The following is a 25,000-nucleotide window of genomic DNA, read 5'->3' as shown; positions in this document are numbered from 1 at the left end:
TATATCACTGCTGTAGGAACAAAACCTTGTATCTCCAAATTGGTAACTTTACAGGAGAAGAAAAAACCTACTTTACTTTTAATGTAAGTCAATGGAACCAGACTTTTTACCAAGTCATTCTGGGTCATTTCTGTTGGTCTGTTCATCATGAAATTTACACACAATGTAAAGAGCAAAAGGCATTTTAAATTACGGCAAAAACTGAAAAATGACAAAAAGGAGATACAAGGTTTTGTTCTGACAGCAGCGACATGTAAACACACACACACACAAAAACAAATACAACTACACACATATATCCATGAGCAATCTACCTGGAGTGATGCACGTAAACATACACACACACACACACACACACACACACACACACACACACACACACACACACACACACAGACATACACACACTACTGTAAGTGAACTCTTTGCCTTCGTCATATTAAGATCCAGTTCGTGACAGCAGCCCAGGGAAACCCCCTCATCCAAACAATGGACTATATTCATAACACAGCAACACACACACATTCACACTCTCACACACTCTCACACACTTTCACACACTTTCACACACTCTCACACACTCTCACACACTCTCACACACTCTCACACACTCACTTTCTTCTCTGCTTTAGAGAGCGTTAAAGCGATAGTTCAGCACAACATCAAATCTTAACTTATACAATTTATACCCTCCCAGCGCAAAAACGCAGTCACTTAGCTAAGCCACGTTTGGGGTCTGAAGTCTGGTTCTTCAGATCTGCACTGGAGCTACAAGGCTAATGTAGCGAACAGGTAACAGAACCTCATACCCCACCATTTAGCCTCATGCTAACTGCATGTCTGAATCATTACACACTTAAGTAATCTTGCTGATGTGGTTTCTGACGGCTGCCACTAACGTTTCATCCACGCTAATGTATTTCTGTTCATGTTTACAGATAACAGTGTGTCACACAGTGACCGAACCCACATAAACGGGTCTGATAGAGATTAATCTACAGGTTTACACTGTGTGTGATGAGCTAGCTACATTAGCATCACAGCTGGAGACCAAAACTAAAGGAACTGTTCTTTGCTGAAAGCTGGTATAATACTATATCTCAGTTATCTGGATATTCTGCAGATTTTTTCATCCATTTCTGGTGGAGGGATACATTCAGGGTACTGTAACACAAAATAGTCCCCAAAGAGCATCATTTTACCATCATCAACATTATATAGCAACTCACAGGGCACATGTAGGTTCACTGGTGGTTTTAGATGGTAAACAAAACGGCTTTATCTGTGTTGTAGTCATGGTGACGCCTGGTTCCCATCACCACCACTGTAAAGACATCTCTACAGTGAACCATTTCACACCAAACCATCTCACCAACTGTACTATGCAGGAAAATGATAGAAGTCCCCTGTTATTACTGACAATATCCATTATATATACTCGTAAAAGCATATTGTTCATCACAACATTTTCACAATAACGATAATATATGATCATACATTAATATCTTGCATGTGCAATATGCACGTCTCGTTGCACCCCCCACCCCTTGTACTTTGTCGTACGAGTAAGCTGCTGTAGTAAAAGAACTACACTGAATTTCTAATATATATATATATATATATAAAATAAATATGATCTTAAAAGTTGAATTTCTTGAATCTTGGTATGAAGGGAATCAGATACAGAGCTTAACTATTTCTTTAAGACACACAATAATGTCTATTCTTAGGGCACTTTCACCCCCCGCTCCATTTCTGAAGATATTTCTGGAACAATGCTGAGTGTGTGTGTGTGTGTGTATGTGTGTGTGTGTGTGTGTGTGTGTGTGTGTGTGTGTGTGTGTGAGCACCAGGCCCTAAACTTCAGAAGTGCAGGAGAAACACACTCGATAATGGCACTGTGCATGTACTCCAGAGGATACAGCCACCCACCCACACTCGCCACTCGCCACCGCAGCTGCCCCCTACACTACACGTGCTCTCCAGCCTCTAGCTCCTCATCAACGGGCAGTTTCTGAGCACAGAGCGGCTCCTGTCTGAATATTTTGGGTGGCGGTTCACTCGCATCTCAGAGACGCCGCTCATCAACGCCACACTAGAGCAGAAACTGTTATTCGGCATAAACGACAACAAAAAACACCACCTGACCAAGAGAGTCAACGGCTTATCCTGAAGAGGGCAGCAGTGAGGGGCGCAGCCATGGGCAGGCTTGTTTAAGCTGATAGTGGAAAATTAAGCCAGCATGAAAATAAAGCAGCCACAGTGACGCTGGAACGATTCATAAAGCATTCGAAAAACAGGCTAATAAATATGCATTCAATAAATATGCCTGACAACACCTGGCAACCGCTGCAAACTACAGACTGCACCGATCTGACAGCAGGTGTCGGTATCAAGCTGATATCAGAAGTAATTGAAAGAATTGATCAATCACTTCTATCCACAGTGAGGGTGTTTACATGCACTCAATAATCCGATCGTAATCGGATTTCTGCAGGTATCTGATTATTCAAGTGGTCACGTAAACAGCACTCTGATTTCTTAGACTGGAATATGTTCTAGAAATCTGATTAAGAAATCTGATAAAGAGGCTGGATTTTAGCTCAGTAATCAGATTTCTCAGCGCATGTGAACTCTTACTCTGATTTCTTTCGTTATTTCTTACTCAGATTTCATGCAGTTATAGCTACGTATTTCACAGCTTTAGCATAACAGGCTACTTTTAAATGACCACAAGTGAAGAGCCTCCATTAAAAGCAGCTCTTTTTAAAAGCTGAACAGTCATTAAAGAATATCAGACTGGTATCAGTGTCGGCCTGTTCAGAAGGAAATGTTGGAAAATGAAAAGGAAAAGTGGTATCAGACCATCCCTACTGCAGACACTCGAAATGAGCAGCCAGAAGTTAGTTTAAACTAACAGACTGCAGGATATTAAAGAAACATTAACAAACGATAAAGAGCTCTTTGCTCAGAAGGTGAGAGCGAGGTTGTGGTTGAGATGTGGCAGAAGCTTCTTCACATGTTAGAGCGACTCCTCCATGTGCTCGTCGTTTCTGATGAACCTCATAAAGGAAGAAAGGAGCGTAGAAAAATGAAAGAAGAGCGGAGAAAGAAAAGCAGGACGGCAGCACATTAAAGATTAATATCGAGTACCGGAGGACTGCACTCGATTCCACACACGCGTGTGCACACACGGGCACACGCACACATACACGCACACTGACATACATGTGCACTTACACACGGGCATGCAGGCACACGCACAAATGCGAACGCATGGACACATACATTAATGCACACGTACACGGACACACACAAGCTGGCACACAAAAACACAAACATGGGCACTTACACAGCCTGGCATGCAGGCTCACGTGCAAATGGGAACACACACATCCGCACGCACACGTACACATACACAGCACATGTACACACGTGTTCACACACACGCGTACACACATACACACGCATACATGGACACATGCACACTGACACGCAAATACATGCATGCATGCACGCACAAAAAACACACACATGCACACTTACACAGCCAGGCATGCAGGCTTACATGCACATGTGAACACACACATCCACACACACATACACACAAACACGCACACACGTGTCCGCACGCACGTTTACACACATACACACGCACACATACACACACGTCCGCACGCGCACGTACACACACACACACGCACGCACACACATCCACACCAACACATACACACACGTCCGCACGCGCACGTACACACACACACATACACACGCACACACATCCACACCAACACATACACACACGTCCGCACGCGCACGTACACACACACACACACGCACGCACACACATCCACACCAACACATACACACACGTCCGCACGCGCACGTACACACACACACACACGCACGCACACACATCCACACCAACACATACACACACGTCCGCACGCGCACGTACACACACACACACACGGACATGCAAACACACACATGGGCACACACGCGAACACGCACATATGCATGCACACCCACACATGTGCAAACACATACATGCATGCAGACACTCGCACACACATACACGCACACAACCACGTACTGAGAGTAATGAATGAATGAATGAATGAATGAGAGAGAGATGAATGAAGGAGTGAACACTGAAAGCCCTTTTTCACCTCACGGCCTCGTTTTAGCAACACAGACAGACTTTAATACTGACTCAGTGTGGACTGCAGTCTGTGTAGTTACTGAATGAGCTTTAATAATAAAGAATAACTCACTCATCTATTCGTCACAGTGCGGAAGAGAAACGGTCAGACGGTTCTGCGCACTGAACTGTTTTCCACCCTGTAGCCCTGAAAAAACTTCTTGAAAACATCGGGTCACTCCTAAAATGAGCAACATTTCAATCAAACAGACTGTCAATCAAAACCCCTAAAGGTACAGTAACACAAACAGCACTGTAAAAGAGAGAGAGAGAGAGAGAGAGAGAGAGAGACAGAGAGATCAATATCAAACTGAAGTGTGAGCTGGAGTATCAAAGGCCATGAACATGAGCACCAGTGAGTCATGTGATCTGAGAGAGAGAGAGAGAGAGAGAGAGAGAGAGAGAGAGAGAGAGAGGGAGAAAGGGAGAGAGGGAGAGAGGGGGAAAGAGAAAGAGACAGTGAGAGACAGACATACACAGAGGTAGAGAGAGGTAGAGGGAGAGAGAGGTATACAGAGAGAGAGGGAGAGGCAGAGAGAGATAGAGGAAAAGAGAGAATCAGTGAGCGAGAGAGAGAGGTAGACAGGTGAAGAGAGAGAGAGAAACAAATACAGACATAGAGAGAGGTAGAGGGAAAGAGAGAGGAAATACAGAGAGAGAGAGGGAGAGGCAGAGAGCGACACATACAGACATAGAGAGAGGTAGAGGGAAAGAGAGAAACAGTGAGCGAGATAGAGATGGGTAGAGAGAGGGAGCTCCCTCGAGTGAGAGAGAGAGAGAGAGAGGTAGACAGAGAGAGAGAGTTAGAGGGAAAACTGAAGCGTATTCGCTTGTTTACAGTGTGTAAGCATGTTTAGAACCAAACGTGTGTGTGATTGAGTGAGAGAGAGTGTGTGTGTGTGTGAGAGAGAGAGAGTGAGAGACGGTCATGTGATCATCAGCCCCGCCCACATTCCTTCACAGCCCCGTGTGTTGTCAGTGCCGAGATAAAGAGGACCGGATCCCCACTGCTCCTTAACTCAGTTCAGCTCATGTTCAGCGTCTGTACACTGGAGCCACTAGGCTAACGCTGTTAAATAAAGGTTCCAGGCAGGTTCTTAGAAACGATGCCATAAAAGAAGCACTACTGGTTCCCTAAAGAGCCTTTCAGCTGAGTGGTTTCAATCGACGCTGTTAAAGAGCCGTTCACTGAAAGATTCTTCAGGGAACCAGACCTGATTAAGTGGGTTCTGGCGCTCTTTAACACAGGCATATAAAAACATACTTGTTAGCCACATTAGCCTCGCAGCCCCAGTGCAGAAGTAAAGACAAGGACACCCAACACGCCTTGGCTGACGGACTACATGTTAGCGGAACAGTTAAACTGGTCCGAGAGGTCACTGATATGGCCTCAATCCATCAGTCCAGCAGACAATGGTCACATTCTTGAAGGACAAGGAGGTATGCGTGCTTTGTGTGGCTGTTTACAATAGAATTAGCCGACAAGATAAATGGACGATGGAAATCGGGGTCAGCGCGGGGAATCCCAGCTTTTGTCTCCTGCTGCAGGACCGACCCTTCAGACTCCGCCCACGAAAGCCCAACAAACCACACGTCCGGCCCAGAAACCAAAGCCGGCCTTGCACAGACCAGTTAGGTTTGAGTTTCACAAGGAAAGAAAATGAGGAAAACGGCAAAAGGCTAGTTAGTTGAACACGGCTTGTTTAACACGACTAGCTTCAAGGCTAACTAGCCAACTAGTTCCTCCTTTAGCCTTTAAATTAAGCATTTTTATACCACTAACGCACAAAAAAGTGACCAGACGTGCAGAACAGCAACCGTGATCGACTGGCTAATCGGAACAAAATCAATGCTTTGGGTGTTTCATCGTTAACTCTGACCTTACAACCACATTAGCATGTCCACTTACAAAACCAATCAAAACTATGGGTTTAAGGCTCATGATTAACCCTGTAAACCACAGGCTAACATGCTAACGTGCTACTCGGACGATACAATTTGTCTGTAAACGTTTCTGACCAACTCAAACGGGATGAGAAATGATGGCGAGGGAAGTGGCTACTCGATTCACGCTCGGCATTTACTCCAGAAATGAGTAGAAAACACTTCAAACCATTTGATTTGGCCATTATAACCATCTGTCATGGTGTCTTCAGTGGGTGTGCAATATGCTACGTCACTACCATTGTTGTTCAGTCGGGAATTCACAGCCAGCAGTCAACATGAAATCAAATTTTACATATTTTAATGTTCGGTGTGGTAAACCTGAGGTAGTTTTTTGTCGGAACAAAATCTCGTATCTCAATTTTTGTCGTTATTCAGTTTCTGACATAATTTGAAAATGCCTGTTGTCCTTTACATTCTGTTGAAATTTCATGATGAATGGACAAAAAGAAATGACGCAAATTTACTCGGAAAAAATGTCCGGTTCCATTGACTTCCATTAGAAGTAAAGCATGTTTTTTCCTTCTCCTGTAAAGTTACCATTTTGGAGATACGAGGTTTTGTTCTGACAGCAGCGAAATGCTTCTTTGAGCCTTAATAGTCAAGAAGCTCCTTTTCCACGGAACATGTCAGCGTTTTTCCTGTCGATTTGACCAGGATTAACATAACCTGAGGTTATTTCTACGGCTCGTTTCATAGAGTAAAAGGCGGAGGACTCTCTACTGACATGGCACATTCAGACAGGACTAAAATCACTGACAAACAGCAACAATGAAATGACCCCACCTCCTCATGGAAAGCTAATCCCGTCTGAATAGAGCTTGGGGCTTATTAATGAGAAACTACATAGAAAACAGTCCAAACTAAGTTACAGAAGTGTGTAGTGTAATACAAGGTAGGACTCACCAGCATCCTGGCCATTTAAGGGGCTAATCCTGGCGCTTCCAAGCAAAATAAAAATTCATACAGAATCAACTGAACTACTCATCTCCAAACATTAAACAATACAGTGTGCTTGAGGCAATCAGATGTATGAGGCAGGGTCTAAACAGCTCTATGCAGCAGAAGACCAATATTTCTGATAGGACTAATCCCATATATACATACATGTTTATAGTTTTAATGTCTATATTATTAGTCTAAATAAAGACAAACCCTTCTCAGAGCAGCTGTGTCCAAATTTGAAACCCTTAATGTAGGTCTGAAAGGGTTCATGTAAACACCAGCTACTCAAAACTGAACAACAGTCCCTATTTTCTATAAGTGATGCATGATATATAGTTTGTTAGTCAGTATCACAATACTGGCCTTTGCAATACTGATATCAAATGCTGCAGTATGCAAATGAGCAATAAATAACAATGCCTTTATTGTGCGCTGTATTTATACGGTTATATCACCGCTATAGCTGAGCTTCTATGCATGTTTTGATAAATAATTTAGGTCAAAGAAATTCAGGCTAATCTTTAATCATGTCATATTACTGATTCACCTTCGAGCTTCACCATAGGCAGCAATATAAACACAGTAAGGTATTTTGTCCGTGTTGTGAAGCTACAATTCTTAATATTTAGAGTTAAAACAAAGGATCCAATCAACGAGGAAAGCATACAGTTCTGGACAAATCAGCGCACTTGGGTGTCTGTGAGAGGTCACGGCGGCGTGACCTTTGAACCCCTGTACTGACCGCAGCTCCAACAGCAACTCGAATTACACAGCAGAGGGAATTCCTCAAGCTTCCACTCGACAAACCGCAGCTGCAGTGAGGTTACAAAACACTACTTAAGCGGCTCACACGAAGAAACCGGACAAAAAAACCATGAAACCAATGACCAGATTGAAGCAACTTCTATTTTTAACACACACTTTTTGGCTTTGTCTGCATTTCTTAGTATTAGAAAGCCAATTATTTTGGCTGATCCAGTTTAAAATGACGGTATATTAAACACTCATGCACACAAAACGCCACTGGACACAACTGTTTTGACGACTATATACCACTACACTATCAAATCACATTCCAGCATTAATCGTCTATACGATTGTGCATTTGCATGATTAAACGTTTGCATGCGGAGGATTACTGCGGCTGACCGCAGCAACAAGACCCTGGACGTCCAACGTTCAATGTTCAACATTCAACATGATGAGTTTCTCCGACCAGCTGGCCGATGCAAAGCCTGTTCAAACTGGGGGAAGCACACAGGAGCGTCCGCACCGCGCACGGAAAAGTGGGTCATCTGGTTGGTCAGAAACGTGAGGCTATGCTACAGTGCCTGACCTACTGGCGATATTCATGCTTAACGGAGTTGTGAAAGAGCTGAAATAAGAGGATAAAAGCTGCAACAGTGCAGGCGGAGAATCAGGGTCACCAGCAATTCAAAGCTGACAACTGAGCAGAACTAATGAAGAGCTGCAACCATCAAAACCAGCATCGGGTCATGGAGAACGATTCCCGGTAAACGGGTTTTAGGACTAGAGGGACTCATGCAAAACCAGTGTTGGATCTAGAGGCCCAAGCAAAGCCAGTGCTGCGTATATTATTGAGTCTAGTGGACCATGCAAAGCTTCTGTTGGGTTTAATGGTGAGTCTAGTGGACCATGCAAAGCTTGAACTGGGTCTAACAAGCCATGCAAAACCCATGTTACATCTACTGACCAATGCAAGGCCAATACTGGGTCTAATGTTACATCTATTGGACCACACAAACCTAGTGTTGGGTCTAATATTGAGTATTGTGGACCATGCAAAGCTTGAACTGGGTCTAACAAGCCATGCATAACCAGCACTGGCTCTACTGACCAATGCAAAGCCATTACTGGGTCTAACATTGAGTCTAGTAAACCACACAAAGCTTGTACTGGGTCTAATGTTGAGTCTAGCGGACCATACAAAGCTGGTGTTGAGTCTAATATTGAGTCTTGTGGACCACACATAGCTTAAATTGGGTCTAACGAGCCATGCATAACCAGCACTGGCTCTACTGACCAATGCAAAGCCATTACTGGGTCTAACATTGAGTCTAGTAAACCACACAAAGCTTGTACTGGGTCTAATGTTGAGTCTAGCGGACCATACAAAGCTGGTGTTGAGTCTAATATTGAGTCTTGTGGACCACACATAGCTTTAATTGGGTCTAAGGAGCCATGCAAAAACAGTGTTGGGTCTACTGACCAATGCAAAGCCAATGCTGGGTCTAACGTTAAGTCCAGTGGACCACATAAAGCTGGTGTTGGGTCTAATGTTGAGTCTTAAGGACCATGCAAAGCTAAAGTTGGGCCTAATGTTGAGTCTAGTGGAGCATACAAAGCAAGTGGTGGATCTAACGAGACATGCAAGACCAGTTTTGGGTCTAAACCACAGTCAAAACCACTATTGGGTCTATTGGTTTATATTAAAACCAGTTTAAGTTCTAATTTGCCATGCAAAACTAGTGTTCGTTCTAACTTGCCATGCAAAACCAGGGTTGGTTCTAATTGGCCATGCAAAACCACGGTTGGTTCTAATTGGCCATGCAAAACCAGGGTTGGTTCTAATTGGCCATGCAAAACCACGGTTGGTTCTAATTGGCCATGCAAAACCAGGGTTGGTTCTAATTGGCCATGCAAAAGCAGGGTAGGTTCTAACTGGCCATGCAAAAGCAGGGTAGGTTCTAACTGGCCATGCAAAACCAGTGCAGGGTTAACTGGGTCATACTAAAACCATCTGCCAGTTGTGAAGACTACTAGTGGGCCTACAGCTGTGGTCAATAATGCTGGTCCTGGAGATCAGATGTGCACAGTTTAGCTTGGAGGTGAAACCTGCAGAAGGTAGATCTCGAAGAGGTCCAGGGGAAGGGTTGGTAACGACTGGTCCAGAAAAAGCCATGGATAAAAGTGTTGGGTCTAATGGGCCTTACAAAGCAAGTGTTGGAGTCATGCAAAGCCAGTGGTGGACATAGCAGGCCATGCTAAACCAGTGCTGGGTTTAATGGGTCATGCAAAACCAGCATTAAAGCTAAGGCTGAGTTTATTGGCTCATACACAGCAGGGGTCTAGGAACTAAAAGCAGGGCTGGGTGTGGTTGTGGATCTAGCCTGAGCCATCCAAATCCAGCCCTGAGCCTAAAGACCCACGCAAAACTAGTGCTAGGTCTAATGTTGGGTTCGGGATCCCACTCAGAACTAATGTTTGGGCCTAGTGACCCCCGCAAAACCTGTACAGGACGCATACAGAATGAACTTGGTCAAGCTATGGGACACTTACAGTGAGCGGAGCTGCTCCAGTGCTGGCTGCTGAAGGGGTGATGACCAGCCCTGGTCTGGCTGTAGTAATCCACCATGAGGAAGGGGCTGGGGCTGGGGCTCGCGCTGAGACCCACCACATCCACGCCCTCGTACATCATGAGCAGCTCAGAGCTTCAGAAAGTAGGCGCAGGAAGAGTTTCTCTCTCTCTCTCTAAGGTCTGGACCTTTCATCCAAGCTGCTGACATCCGAGCTCCATCGTGGAAAAAAAAAGGAAATATGATTCTCCAGAAATTTCCAAAAAAAAGTGAAGGATCTGCTCCAAAGTGGTCACTCCAGGAAGCTGCTTCAGCCCAAAAGACCAAGAAAGCCCCAAAACATCCAAGTGGGCGCTCCAAACTCCCAGAACCCACCACACTTTTTACCAGAACTCACCAGACCTTCTACCAGAGCCCACCACACTTTCTGCAGCCAGGCAGCGGCGCGAGGCAATGCACGGAGAAAGGGAGAGCAATGCACGCGCGCACACACACACACATACACCAAGCACACACCCGCACAGAAGCTCGCGCACTCCGTGTCCTGCAAGACTGGGAGCGCGCTCGGAAAAGAAATCCCCCAAATATGCGTGCAAAAAGGCGCAGAAAGTGCGCGCTCGGTCTCGCGAGCTATCGTCCGACGATGCAAGGGGTTTTTCAGCGCACGCGAGCTGGGAATTTACGGGTTCTGTTCGCATCCGTCCTGTCCTGTCCTGTCCCGTCTCTCTCTCGCGCGCGCGAGCGAGCCTCCGTTCAGCCGGTTAAGGTCTCCCTCTCGTCTCCTCCAGCTTCTTCTCCTCCCTTCATGGTCTCTTCTGCGCTCGCTCTCTCTCTCTCTCTTTGCCTCGCTCTCTCGCGCTCTCTCTCTCTCTCTCTCTCCTCGCGCCCCAAACAACCCAGCCGAGAGCGAGCCAGCTGGGCTCAATCCCCGCCTACATCCGGGTCTTCCCCCTCGACACCCCGCCCACTTTGATTAACCCTTTAACTGGCTCGCGGCAGAAAGTTAAAGGGGAATTCCACCGACTTTTTCAAAATTTCCGCACAATTAAATCATGTAAAGATGTAATACCAATATGACGTTTAGAGACTTTTTCATTTTTTCCTAAAGTTAGTTTGCTTAGATTGTTTTGATCAAGCCTTTTCTTATTTCCTTCCCCATGCCATGAAGAGGAATTCCACCAACTTTTCAAAATTTCTGCAGAATAAAATCATCGAAATGTAAACAAAGTCATTCAGAGTGGTTTGGTGTGAAGCACTCCGTTCTAGAGAAACATATCGAGTCAGAATTATTCACAGTGATCGTGATAGGAACCAGACGTCCAAAGCGTTTAAAGCAGACTCTGCTCCTGAGTTTCACAAAAGCACCAGAAGAAATGAACTCTTAAATTCTAAAATTTTTCCTGGTGCTGGGTGTTTGGTGGACAGCGAGGTGTGGAACGTCAGTGGGGTCCTCGTACCCTTCTGCAGCCCCACAGGCCGCTCCTCCTCTGTCCAAACCTCGTCTGCCCCCTCCTCGCCTTCCTCCCTTCTCTGTCTCGCTCATTTGCCTAATGCCATGCGGCTGAACTCTTTCTGAACCCGTGGGGGCCGGCGGTTCGCCTTTGGGTGACCCGATCTCATCTGATATCATGCGCTAGGCCTTGGCACCTTGTTTGGTGAACGCTAGGCCCCGGCCGGTACCCCAGGGGTCAAAGAGACTCAGACAGGACATCCCTGCCGCTACAACACCTGGGCCAGGGATGAGTGTGAATCACAGAAGCCTAGGCTGAGAACTGCCCACTTAACAGCTCCCAGAAAGTCTTCTAGAGCAATCTAGAGTGGAACTAGCAGTGTTTGTATGAAATATAGGCTATCGAGAGCACAATTAGAGGTATGTATACGTGACACGTGGACTGTTTAAATACATCTAGAGTTAACTTGGCAGTATATTCATAAATTCTAAGCTATCTAGAACAAAAGTAGCAATATAAAGCAATAACGATATATAGAATACATGCCATCTACACCTATCTAGAGCAAAGCTAGTAAGGTGACTGTCTAAAGAAAGCTAATGTAACTTTCATTGTGAAAAGTAAATAAAAAAGAGAGAAATAACGATCAACAAAAAAGAGATACATCGTTTTTTGGACAGCAACAATATGCAACACAGGCCATGTAGAGCAATCTGTAGAAATGCTACGTAGATCTACATACAAAGTAGAACAAATAGAGAACAAAGCTAGAAGATTTTTTAACAAACACTGCTAGAAAAAACAGCACAGACCAGCATGGCTGGTTACCAACAAAACCGACGTATGTTATGTTTTGAATGCAGGCATGCTGGTCAACCAGTATGACCATACTGGATGACCAGCTACACAAGCACCAGATCATCATCCTGGTCTGAGCGGTTTCTTTCAGCAGGGAATATAGGCAAGCTAGAGTTATCTAGAATAAAACCCTCCACTGAATTTATGAAATATAGGCCATCTAGAACTATGTGGAGGACAGCTAGCAGTGCATTAGGCTAATTAGAGCAAAACTAGCAGTGTGTTTAGACTATCTAGCTCAAAGCTAGCAGTGTATAGACTATCTAGCTCAAAGCTAGCAGTGTACAGACTATCTACCTCAAAGCTAGCAATGTATAGACTATCTACCTCAAAGCTAGCAGTGTACAGACTATCTAGCTCAAAGCTAGCAATGTATAGACTATCTAGCTCAAAGCTAGCAGTGTATAGACTATCTAGCTCAAAGCTAGCAGTGCATAGACTATCTAGCTCAAAGCTAGCAGTGCATAGACTATCTACCTCAAAGCTAGCAGTGTATAGACTATCTACCTCAAAGCTAGCAGTGTATAAACCATCTAGCTCAAAGCTAGCAGTGCATAGACCATCTACCTCAAAGCTAGCAGTGCATAGACCATCTACCTCAAAGCTAGCAGTGCATAGACCATCTACCTCAAAGCTAGCAGTGCATAGACTATCTACCTCAAAGCTAGCAGTGTATAAACCATCTAGCTCAAAGCTAGCAGTGTATAGACTATCTAGCTCAAAGCTAGCAGTGTATAGACTATCTAGCTCAAAGCTAGCAGTGCATAGACTATCTAGCTCAAAGCTAGCAGTGCATAGACTATCTAGCTCAAAGCTAGCAGTGTATAGACTATCTAGCTCAAAGCTAGCAGTGTATAGACTATCTACCTCAAAGCTAGCAGTCTATAGACTATCTAGTGGAAAGCTAGTAGTGTATTTGTACACTATTTGCCTCAAAGCTAGCTCTGTTTTTCTAGACTATCCAGCTCAAAGCTAGCAATGTATTTAGCTCAAAAATAGCAGTATTTCAAGGCTATACAGCCCAAAGCTAGCAGTGTTTCTCAGCTACTTAGAGCAAAGCTAGCGGAGTGTCTAGGCTATCTACAGGAAAGCTGCAGGCAGCTGGTGCTGGTGGGTTAATGGAAGTGTCTGTAAGGCTGAGCCAGACGGCCTGTTTAATTATAGAGTGCGCTGCTGGGTCTGGTTATGGTCTAAGATATCAGAGAAGGGGGATACGGACAGCAGGCCGCTACCGGTGATGACAGAGGAGCAATGAGATGATTCAGAATGTTCCAAATAATCCAGCAGCGTTGATTTCAGGTTTCTCCTCACTGGAGTGATGCCAGTGGTGATGCTGAGTTTAGGCAGACAAATCCACTGTAAGTGTGTGTGTGTGTTCATACAGTGCCCAGTGTGTTTACACTCTGATAAGAGAAGCTCCTCACAGATAGCAGAGCTCACATTCCTCAGCTGGATTATCACCTATGAGGCTCTATCTCCTTTCTTCTCACTGATATATCTGTCTCTCTTTCTTCTCCGTGGGTGTGTGTGCTGATGCATTACTATGGACTCCAGATTGTCTGTGGGTGTGTTTTAGAGCCTGATTCATGAAATCTTTCCAAAGAAAAAGCCGACAAATACTAAGAAGTTTGCTGGAATGTAATTAAAAGGCATTTCTTGTGAAGCAAATGTGCCGTTATAAAACATTCTCAGTTATCTGTCTCGTAGTTTATTGATTACAGCCTCATCAGACAACACAAAACATATTTTAAAGGCTTTTGCTTACTGGCTATTTTGGTTTAATCTGCTGAGATTAACATGGTTTGCCGTTCATATGAATGGCATAGTTTAGACTTTAAACTAAGGCCCAGTAGGCCAGCAGTTCTGATGCCTGAAGCGCCAGAATGTAACTGCTGCTCCATTTAAGGTGGAACGAGAAAATCAGAACAAGAAGCTGATGAATATCTGACTTCAGCTTCATATCACTGAAGAATTAGGGGTGGGTGATAATAAATAATTGCCCCCCTCTTTGAAGGCTTATGATGCCCTAAATGTAACTAAAGCCCAGCAGTGAGGAGCTGAACTTTACCCTCCTCTGCTGTCACTGCAGACTGGCAGGGTCGCCTACAGAGCAGCGCTGGTAGCTGTTAATGAAGTGATGCTCTTTTTATTTGAGGGTCCCATTTCAGAGGGAAGATTTCAACCATTGCAACTTATTACTCATTTCCAGGGGCAACATGACCCTCAAAAACAAGAGGTAGGGCTGAAAATAAGAAATGGGACTGGGCCTAAGACTGTATGTGTGTATTTACCCCAAAAGTTTCCCACCGCCTTCAACTTCGCCTCTTAATTAGACCACCATTCACAAATGGCTTATTACATAAGACCACCACAACACACTGGGAACGGCACCACCGCCAACACACACACTCTCTCTCCTCATGCCAGGAGATGGTACGACGGGTGATAAAAGGGAAAAAAAGGAAGAGAGGAGAGGATTCAAAGGCTCTTTATGGGTGTAATTGTGGATGGAGGCTCTGAGCGTGTGAAGCTATTTTTACAGCCCGCTCTAAAAGGACGGCCGTAAAGAGAAAGCTGAGGTTTTAACGCTGACCAACAGGACGCAGAGGGTCATAACTGGCCGTAAGCCCCCTATTCACCATCAGGTACCTTTTATTTCACACTTACGGCCTGGGGACAGCAGGGAGAGGCTTGGAGGAGCAGAGGAAACCTGCTCGTTTTAAAAAGGAAACAATAGAAATCAGTAAAAAAAGAATCTAAAAAATCTGGAAAATGTACACTGCCCCCCCCCGCCCCTCCCCACATCTAATCAATCAAACAGTGTGGAGCTGTTCAGTGATCTCAAACAGACTTGCTAATGTGGTTTTTGACACCGTGTGACACACAATTAATTCATTTCATATTCAGAACGCCTAGTGCATTATATAATACAATATCTTACATTTTTAATAACTTATTTTCACTTATTTTACTTTATACATGCACATGTTGAACTGAGTAGCAGCAGCAGTCAGTATAAGAGAGTAAAAAAAGGGAGTGACAAAAAAAGAGAGAGACACACATGAAGGCATAGAGAGAGAGGTATGGAGAGAGACAGAGAGACAGATTAAGACAGAGAAAAAGAAAGAGAGGGGTACAGAAAGAGAGAGAGAGAGAGAGAGAGAGAGAGGATAGACTGTTGCTCTTTTCGTTTGCCAGTGTACATCTTCATTAGTCTCTCTGATCTGTGATGCAGATGCCGCTCATTTACTATATCCTACTCCTCCTCCTCCTCCTCCTCCTCTCTCTCTCTCTCTCTCTCTCTCTCTCTCTCCTCCTTTTCTCTCTCCCTCACTCTCACTCTCTCTTTTAAAACAAAAACACGACCCTCGTGATTTCTAGCCAGGGTCAACAAGGACACCGAAGGAAAACATTCTCTCTCTCTCTCTGTTTCTCTCTCTCCCTCTCTCTCTCTCTCTGGCTCTCTTATTCTCTCTCTCTGTCTCTCTTATTCTCTCTCTGTTTTTCTGACTCTCTCTCTCTCTCTCTCTCTCTGAGGGGATTAGTCCATTGTGAGTGTTATTGGTGGGGGGGGGGCACTTTAAGTGGATTTCCTGTTTGCGCCGCACTGAGGGCATTATAACACCCCCCCACCTGACCTCCACTTAAAACCTGCCCTCACCTTGACTGCTTGTGTGTGTGTGTGTGTGTGTGTGTTTATACATACAGATATATATATATGTATATATATATATATACATACACACATATATATAACACATATGGGACATATTGCTGTCACTGGGACAAAACCTTTTTTTGACATAATCTGAAAATGCCTGTTGTCCTTTACATTGTGTGTGAATTTTATGATGAATGGACCAAAAGAAACGGCCCAGAATGACTTGGAAAAAATTCTGGTTCCATTGACTTACATTAAAAGTAAAGTATGTTTTTTGCTTCTCCTGTAAAGTTACCAGATACGAGGTTTTGTTCCGACAGCAGCGAAATGTAATAAATATGAGCTGAATTATTATTGCATATAGGTACTGAGATTGTATAAAAACAAACCTGTGTGTGTGTGTGTGTGTGTGTGTGTGTGTGTGTGTGTGTGTGTGTGTGTGTGAGTGAGATGTTAAAGCAGTCCAGGCTCGTCAGCTCTGCTTCTCATGCTAATGCTGCAGTCTGAAATCCCCCTGCTTAGCCAGCAGGCCACCAAACAAAGGGCCATGACAAATACCTCCACTATCTGCCCCAGCGGGGGTGGTGGGGGCAGAAAAGAGGGGGGGGGGTAATGGGGAGGGGGGCTAACCTCTTCTCCCTGCAATAGAGAGGACTGATCAGCATTTCAAAGAGGAGCAGATAGAGAGAGACAGAGTTTTAATGGAACTCTCAGTATGGCTTTATCAGCCGCACAGACTCAGAGGATCTACTCTAATTCGCTCCAAAGGAAAGATTTTTCCATTATAAAGGCGGTGTGTTTTGTTATAGCTGCACGAGTGGACAAAATAAGCTCCATCAGAAAGTATTTATTACTTCCAATAATTCAAAAACATGTTTTTCATTATGGGAAAGCAGAACCTGAGCATGGACGTCCAGTGAGAGCAGCGGCTCCATGTTCCAACCAACGAGTGTATCATATATATCACATAAACAGTGAGTGATTCAGCTCCTTAGTGACTGTAGCCTCTTTCTCTCACTCATACAGTTTGAGGACTCTTGTTACAGTGGAGCCTCTCGAGGGGATCTGGAGCTCCACTTTGCTGCTGCTTTTGTTAGTTAGGTGCTGGTTGATTTATCCATAGTTCTCCCACGAGAGCTGTCCAGTGTAGTCTGCTGATTTAGCCAGCGTTAGTGGTTTTGCCTGAAAATGACCCTTCAGATTTACTTCGGGGACAAAGAGATTCCACTGATTTTTCAGAATTTCTGCATAATCTATATGTTGAGATGTAAACAGAGTCATTTAGAGTGGTTTGATGTGAAATGGTTCACTGTAGAGAATCGTACAGACTCAGATTTCTTTACAGTGGTGGTGAATGGAACCAGGGGTCACTATGACTACAACCATTTTATTTACTATCCAAGACCACCAGTGAACCTACACGTGTCTTCTGAGGTTTTATATGGAACGTTGATCACGGTAAAATCTGAAAAATTAAGTGTTCTTTGGGGACTATTTTTACCTTAAAACGCCCTGCATGTGCTCCTCCACCATAAATGGATCTAAAAATGACATTTTAGGCCAAAATCTGATCTCAAAACTATCATAAAACAGTGTCAGACAGTGTTTTCATAACCATTTCAGGGAGCTTTTAGAGGTGGACGTCTGGTTCCTATCACCACCACTGTGAATAATTCTGACTCTAAGTTTCTCTGGAACGGAGCGTTTCACACCAAACCACTCTGAATGACTTTATTTACATCGTAACTATTAACAAAGTAAAATGTTTAACTGTCTCCTTAAATGAAACTTTCCATTTTAAAGCTGTGTTTGAACGAGAGGGTTACAATCACGCATTATATCAGAGCAAAATACCTCGCGCTGCAACTGGGAAACTAGGAAAATATCTGAACATAGTTCAAAATTAGTTCATAATTTCTCCCGTTAACACGTTATTAATACGTTAACTTTGACTAACGTACAGTATGTTGACTTCGCACTTCATAGCTCTTCTTTCCACACACACACACACACACACACACACCTTAATCCATTTACCAACAATAGGTGCCTTTCCCACCTATCAAAACACACACACATATCTGAATCTCTTTACCCCCCCCACCCCAAACACACACATGCACTCCACTGAAGCACACTTCAAACGCTCCTCAGTGGTCAGTGTTTGACCCTGTGAGTGATAGCGGCCTCCATTAGCATCCTAATGACCTCCTCCCGACAGTGCTAACATGGGGCTGCACTATACGGATGAAATGCTGCACATTATTTCCAAGTAAGTAAGAACCTTATAGAGATTTTCATGATTTCTGCATTTTTCTATGGCCGAAAAAAGAGTCATTCAGAGTCGTTTGGTGTGAAATGGTTCACTGTAGAGACTCTGATGTCTTTACAGTGGTGGTGAATGGAACCAGGGGTCACCATGACTGCAACACAAATATAGCCGTTTTATTTACTGTCCAAAACCACCAGTGAACCTACACGTCTCTTCTGAGCTTTCATATGGATTTTGATGATGGTGGAATAGTGATAAAAATAAGGGGACTATTTTGCCTCACAGCGCCGTGCATGTACCTCGCCACCACGAGTAAATAAAAAGAAAAAAATTACTAATTTTAGGCCAAAACCTTCTTAAAACTATTGTAAAACAGTGTCTTAAACACCATGCAGTGCATTCATAACAATGTCATGTAATAAGTCCACGTGTGGGAGCCTTTGGAAGCATTAAAGGGAATTTTTAAAGGGGATTTTTCAGATTTTATAATCAAATGGCTAATATGTAAATATAGTCATTCAGAGTGGTTTGGTGTGAAATGCTATGCAATAGAGAAACGTACAGAGTCAGAATTGTTCACAGTGGTGGTGATAGGAACCAGACGTCCACCTCTAAAAGGTCAACATTCCATAGAAAAACTCAGAAGACACCTGTAGGTTCACTGGCGGTTTTGGACAGTAAATAAAATGGCTTTATTTTATTATTATTATTATTATTATTATATTATATAATATCTGTGCTGTAGACCTGGTGACCCCTGGTTCCATTCACTACCACTGTAAAGAAATCTGAGTCTGTACAGTTTCTCAACACTGAACCATTTCACATCAAACCGCTCTGAATGATTTTGTTTACAACTCAACTGCTGAATTATAGAAATTTTGAGAATCAGTGGACTTCCCCTTTAAACTCTACAGACGTTTGGTTCCTATCACCACCACTGTGAAAAAAAATTCTGACTCGGTAAGTTTCTCCAGAACACAGCATTTCACACCGAACCACTCTGAATGACTTTGTTTACAAGTTAATGGTTGAATTATGCAGAGCTTTTGAAAAATTGGTGGAGTTCTCCTATCGCCATAGCTACCCTGGATAAGTGAGCAGCTAGACTGGCATGTTGTGAATGTGTATGTGTGTGTGAATGGCTGGTAAATGGAGCATCCGAACATGAATAGCGCAGTGGGGGGATCATTAGGGAGAGTGTTATTCTCTCCACTGAGTGATACATGAGCACACACACACTCACACACACTCACACACACACACACACACACACACTCACACACACTCACACACACACACAATGTGTCTGAGATCAGTCTGAGCCCCTAACAGCTGCACACCCACCCCGACTCCTACAAACATTCGTTTGGTTTAGTTTCGATGACACTCGGTGGCTCCAGCTCCTACAAAAGCACATCATCAATACGACTCATCCTCCTGAAAACACTCCACCGCTTTCCCACAACACTTCCCACGGCTGCACGATATCTCGCTTATTAATCGTTATCGTGAGATGGTCCTGATATCACAGAAGGCTGCGATATGCAAATGAGCCTCGAACCAATCAGAAAGTTTATTTACTGTGAGCTGTGAGCATCCTGACCAATCACAGCCCCAGACGAGTCAGTAATTTTGGTCAAAATAATGCAGGCCATTGCGTATGTATCTAAATATCTAATATGTACTGAAATATATCAACATTGTGGACTGAAAACAATATAACGTCATATTCACTATCGACATCAATGTAATATATGTACAGTGTATTGTAATGTTGATGTGATCTGATATCAATGTCAATTTTAATATCAATGACACTATATTTAATGTATATATCAATATTACTATCATTATTAATATGAATATTCCATGTAATGTTAGTATTAAATGTAATGTTATATTGATTGATATAAAATTTGTTACATTTTATATCAATATATATTTTACAAGTGATAATTATATAACATCTAATGTCAATATTGAGTGTAACATCAATATCAATTGATATTATAATTGATATTGATATTATTTCTATTTATATAAATATAATAATATTAATATAATTTATTGAAATATCAATGTCAATTATAATATCAGTTGATATTGATGTTACACTCTATATTGATATTACGTTGCATAATAATAATAATAATAATAATAACAATAAAAATAATAATAATGTGTGCTGTCCTGGTACAAGTGGATCAGACACAGCAGTGCTGCTGGAGTTTTTAAACACTGTGTCCACTCACTGTCCACTCTATTAGACACTCCTACCTTGTCAGTCCACCTTGTAGATGTAAAGTCAGAGACGATAGCTCATCTGCTGCTGCACAGTTTGTGTTGGTCATCCTCCAGTCCTTCATCAGTGGTCACAGGATGCTGTTGGCTGGATATTTTTGGTTGGTGGACTATTCTCAGTCCAGCAGTGACACTGAGGTGTTTAAAAACTCCAGCAGCACTGTTGTGTCTGATCCACTCTCACCAGCACAACACACACTAACACACCACCACCACGTCAGTGTTACTGCACTGCTGAGAATGATCCACCACCCAAATAGTACCTGCTCTGTGAGGGTCCATGGGGGTCCTGACCACTGAAGAACAGGGTTAAAGGGGGCTAACAAAGTATGCAGAGAAACAGATGGACTACAGTCTGTAACTGTAGAACTACAAAGTGCACCTATATAGTAAGTGGAGCTGATAAAATGGACAATGAGTGTTGAAACAATGTTATAATGTTATGGCTGACCGGTGTGTATAAACCAGTGCGTGTCTATGTCTCTATCTGTGTGTCTGGCTTTGCTGTGACATACACACACTTCCTCAGACAAAGGTCAAATGTGTGGGATTATTCTAAGAGCAAAGCTGTTAACATGACTGACAATGTCATGTGTTCACACACACTCACACACACACACACTCACACACACACACACACACACACACACACACACGCTTAAATGTGATCGTGACACTTGCGTTCAGTGTCAGTTTCAATTCAGTCACAAACACTCACAAGCGCACACACACACTGCCAGCAGCAGCTGTAGGATCATTCTAGCACTGAGAGAACAATGTCTGCTGGAAAACAGCTGAGTGCACAACTTTACTCTGAGAGAGAGAGAGAGAGAGAGAATCAGAGAGCCAGTTACGCTCTACCATCACTGATCAAACCACACACAATGTATTCTATTTATATTTTGGAAAATACTAACAAAATAATCTATTTTGTTTTCATATGGGAATTCAGATTAGATTAAGGTAGATGAGAGACAGATTAGGGGTAGATTAGGGCTAGACTAGAAGTGGATTGTGGTAGACTAGCCTAGATTAGGGCTAGACTGAGGTAGAGTAGGACCAGATTAGAAGTAGACTGGGTAGACTGTGGGTAGATTAGGGATAGATCCGGGCTGGATTAGAAGTAGATTAGGATTAGAACACAAATAGACTGGGGTAGATTAGGATCAATTAGAGACAGATTAGAAGAGACTGGGGCTAGATTAGCAAATTATAACCACATCAGCAGTAGATTTGGACTGGCCTAGATTATGGCTAGACTGAGGTAGAGTAGGACCAGATTAGAAGTAGACTGGGTAGACTGTGGGTAGATTAGGGATAGATCCGGGCTGGATTAGAAGTAGATTAGGATTAGAACACAAATAGACTGGGGTAGATTTGGACTTAATTAGGGGTAGATTAGAAATAGATTGTGGTAGACTGGCCTAGTTTAGAACTAGATTAGAGCTAGACTGTCGTATATTAGGACTAGAATAGAAGTAGATTGGGTACACTGTGGGTAGATTAGGGATAGATCAGGGCTAGACTAGAAATAGATAAGGATTAGAACACAAATAGATTGGGGTAGATTGGGATCAACTGGAGATAGATTAGAAGAGACTGGGGCTAGATTAGCAGTAGATTACAAGTACATCAGCAGTAGATTTGGACTAAATTAGGGCTAGACTAGAAAAGGTTTGTGGTAGACTGGGGTAGACTGGGATCAATTGGAGATAGATTAGAAGAGGTTTGGGCTAGATTAGCAGAAGATTAGGACTAGATTAGCAGTAGATTAGGACTAAATTAGCAAATTAGGGCTACATTAGAAGTAGATTATGGAATGGATTATTGGATATTTTAAAAGAAGATTAGGGATGGATTATGGCTAGATTAGGAATAGATTAGGATTACATTGGAAGTAGACAGGGTAAAAGACTGTTTCTGTCGGTTTCTGAGTCACTAGGGGACTCAATTCTGGTTCTACACTTAGCATTCTCTCACTGTCACCGGGGCAACTTTTACGTGTCTGATTTATGACAACCCCCCGCCCCATACACACTTTTACTGCCACAGACCCCCATAAAGAGAAAGAGAAAGAGAGAGAGAGAGATAGAGTGTCTGAGTATCCAGCCCCTAATAAATACAGCCATTGTCAAAGACTGGGAAGCAAATCCTACATGTGTGTTCGTGATCTTCATCCTCATCTTCATCTCCCCTCACAACCCCCCCCGTCCCACCGTCCACCACCGTTTTATCAGGCAGGCAAAAGCAATCCATCACAGCCGCCTCGGCTTTCATAAATAAAGTTATTCTAATCAGCTCATGCAGCAGACAGTGTTAATTATTAATCTGATGATTCTATTTTGGATGTGAATTATTTAGATGCGGAGCGGGGCTGGAGAGCCCTCGGGGGGAGAGAGCGGTGAGAAAAGGGGGGGGTGGAGAGGGGAGAGTTTACAGTAAGAGAGAGTATTTGGGAATTTGGGACGCTCAAATTCAATAGAGCTCTACTGGATCAGACTGGACTATACTGAGTCCCTCAGGGCAGCTTTACTCCAGCTCGTGTATGTGCACATTAGGAGTGGGCAATATGCTGATATGTTAGCATTATCATGATAAATTACATCACAATATTGTCTCTGTGACACGTTTTCCTGTTGAAAACATCTGAAAAATGTTTACAACTCAATAATGCAGGAAAAGATCTGAAGAAATGCAAAGTTTAAGCTGTAAAGTAGAATATAGCAGAAACATAGTACGCTAAGTTTACGCTATAATGGGGACTGCAGTTTAAGGTTTACACTGTAAAGTAAAATGCAATGTTCACACTGTGAAGTACAATGTTGTATAAATGTTAAACTGTAAATTAAAAGGCATTTCAGTGTTCACTTTGTAAAGCAGAATGCTGCAAAACATTTATACTCTGAAGTAGAATGTAGTGTAATGTTCTCACTGTAAAGTTGAATGTAAACTGCAGTGCAAAATATACACTGAAGAATTATGTAAATGGTGAGGTTTACACTGTACAGTAGAATGCAGTGCAAAGTTCACACTGTAAAGTTGAATGTAGGTCAAATATTCACTGTAACGTAAATGGCAATGCAAACTTTGCTTCATAAGGCAGAATGCTGCAAAACTTTTACACTCTGAAGTTTATTGCAGTGCAATGTTCACATCGTAAAGTAGAACAAAGCACAGAGTTCACTATGTAAATTGCAGTACAAACCTCAAATGTAGATTGCTGTGCAAAGTTTACACTTCAAAGTTGAATGTGGTGAAATGTTTACACAGTAATAGAAAATGCAGTGGAGAGTTTACAAGGTAAATGTTTGTTGTTTTTTTAAGTATACACTGTAAAAAAAATGCGATGCTAAATTTTCACTGGAATGTAGAACGCAGCACTTACAATGTAAACGGCAGTGCAAATTAGACACTGTAAAATAATGTAAATGTTGGTGTTTACACTGTACAGTAGAATGCAGTGCACACTGTGTATAATGCAAAGTTCACATTTTGAAACTGAATGTAGTACAAGTATTTCACTGTAAAGTAAATGGCAAAGTAAAGTTCAATGCAGTGCCATGTTCAAATTGTTGAATGCAGCACACTAAAGTTCACTATGTAGATTGCAGTGTAAACCTCAAATGTAGATTGCTGAGCAAGGTTTACACTTCAAAGGTGAATGTAATGAAATGTTTACACTGTAATGGAAAATGCAGTGGAGAGTTTACCATGTAAATTGTTTTTAAAAGTTTACACTTTAAAAGAAAATGTGCAAAGTTTGTAATGTAAATTGCAGTAAGTTTGTCAGAAAAACTTGTTAGCAAAGCTCAGAGGAACTAAATATCGCAAAATGCATTGTTTATTGCAAAGATGCCACAAAATATTGTAATATTATATTATTGCGATGCTGCCCACCACTGTGAATGCCATGTTCTTGCTAACTGTCGCTGTAGGCTGCCACAGAGAACCTGTTTGAAGATATTAAATCATAATGAGACGGAGATGCTCCATGGGGAAAGTTACATTTGGATAAATTATTCGTGAGAGGAGCAAAGTGCAAGA

At 42.9% G+C, this 25,000-nt stretch overlaps 1 protein-coding gene across 5 annotated transcripts in view; it reads right to left on the bottom strand.

Moving 5' to 3' along the window:
* raraa (retinoic acid receptor, alpha a) overlaps window positions 1-25,000 on the bottom strand; it is a 161,866-nt gene that overhangs the window by 29,999 nt on the left and 106,867 nt on the right. For 2 of the 5 annotated variants that reach the window (XM_036573193.1, XM_036573194.1), the window contains exon 1: window positions 10,394-11,277. The exons of 2 other annotated variants lie outside the window; for them this stretch is intronic. In XM_036573193.1, coding sequence (XP_036429086.1) covers window positions 10,394-10,532 — 139 coding nt within the window. In that variant the 5' untranslated portion in view covers window positions 10,533-11,277. Of the gene's footprint in view, window positions 1-4,277; window positions 4,424-10,393; window positions 11,278-25,000 lie in introns of those variants that run through there. One more of the 5 variants, XM_036573195.1, reaches the window with a different exon arrangement.

Source organism: Colossoma macropomum, unplaced genomic scaffold (genome assembly GCF_904425465.1).
Source record: "Colossoma macropomum unplaced genomic scaffold, Colossoma_macropomum, whole genome shotgun sequence".
NCBI classification, from domain to species: Eukaryota; Metazoa; Chordata; class Actinopteri; order Characiformes; family Serrasalmidae; genus Colossoma; species Colossoma macropomum.
Note: the sequence above shows the minus strand (reverse complement) of the source record. Positions and strands in the feature narration are given on the sequence as shown.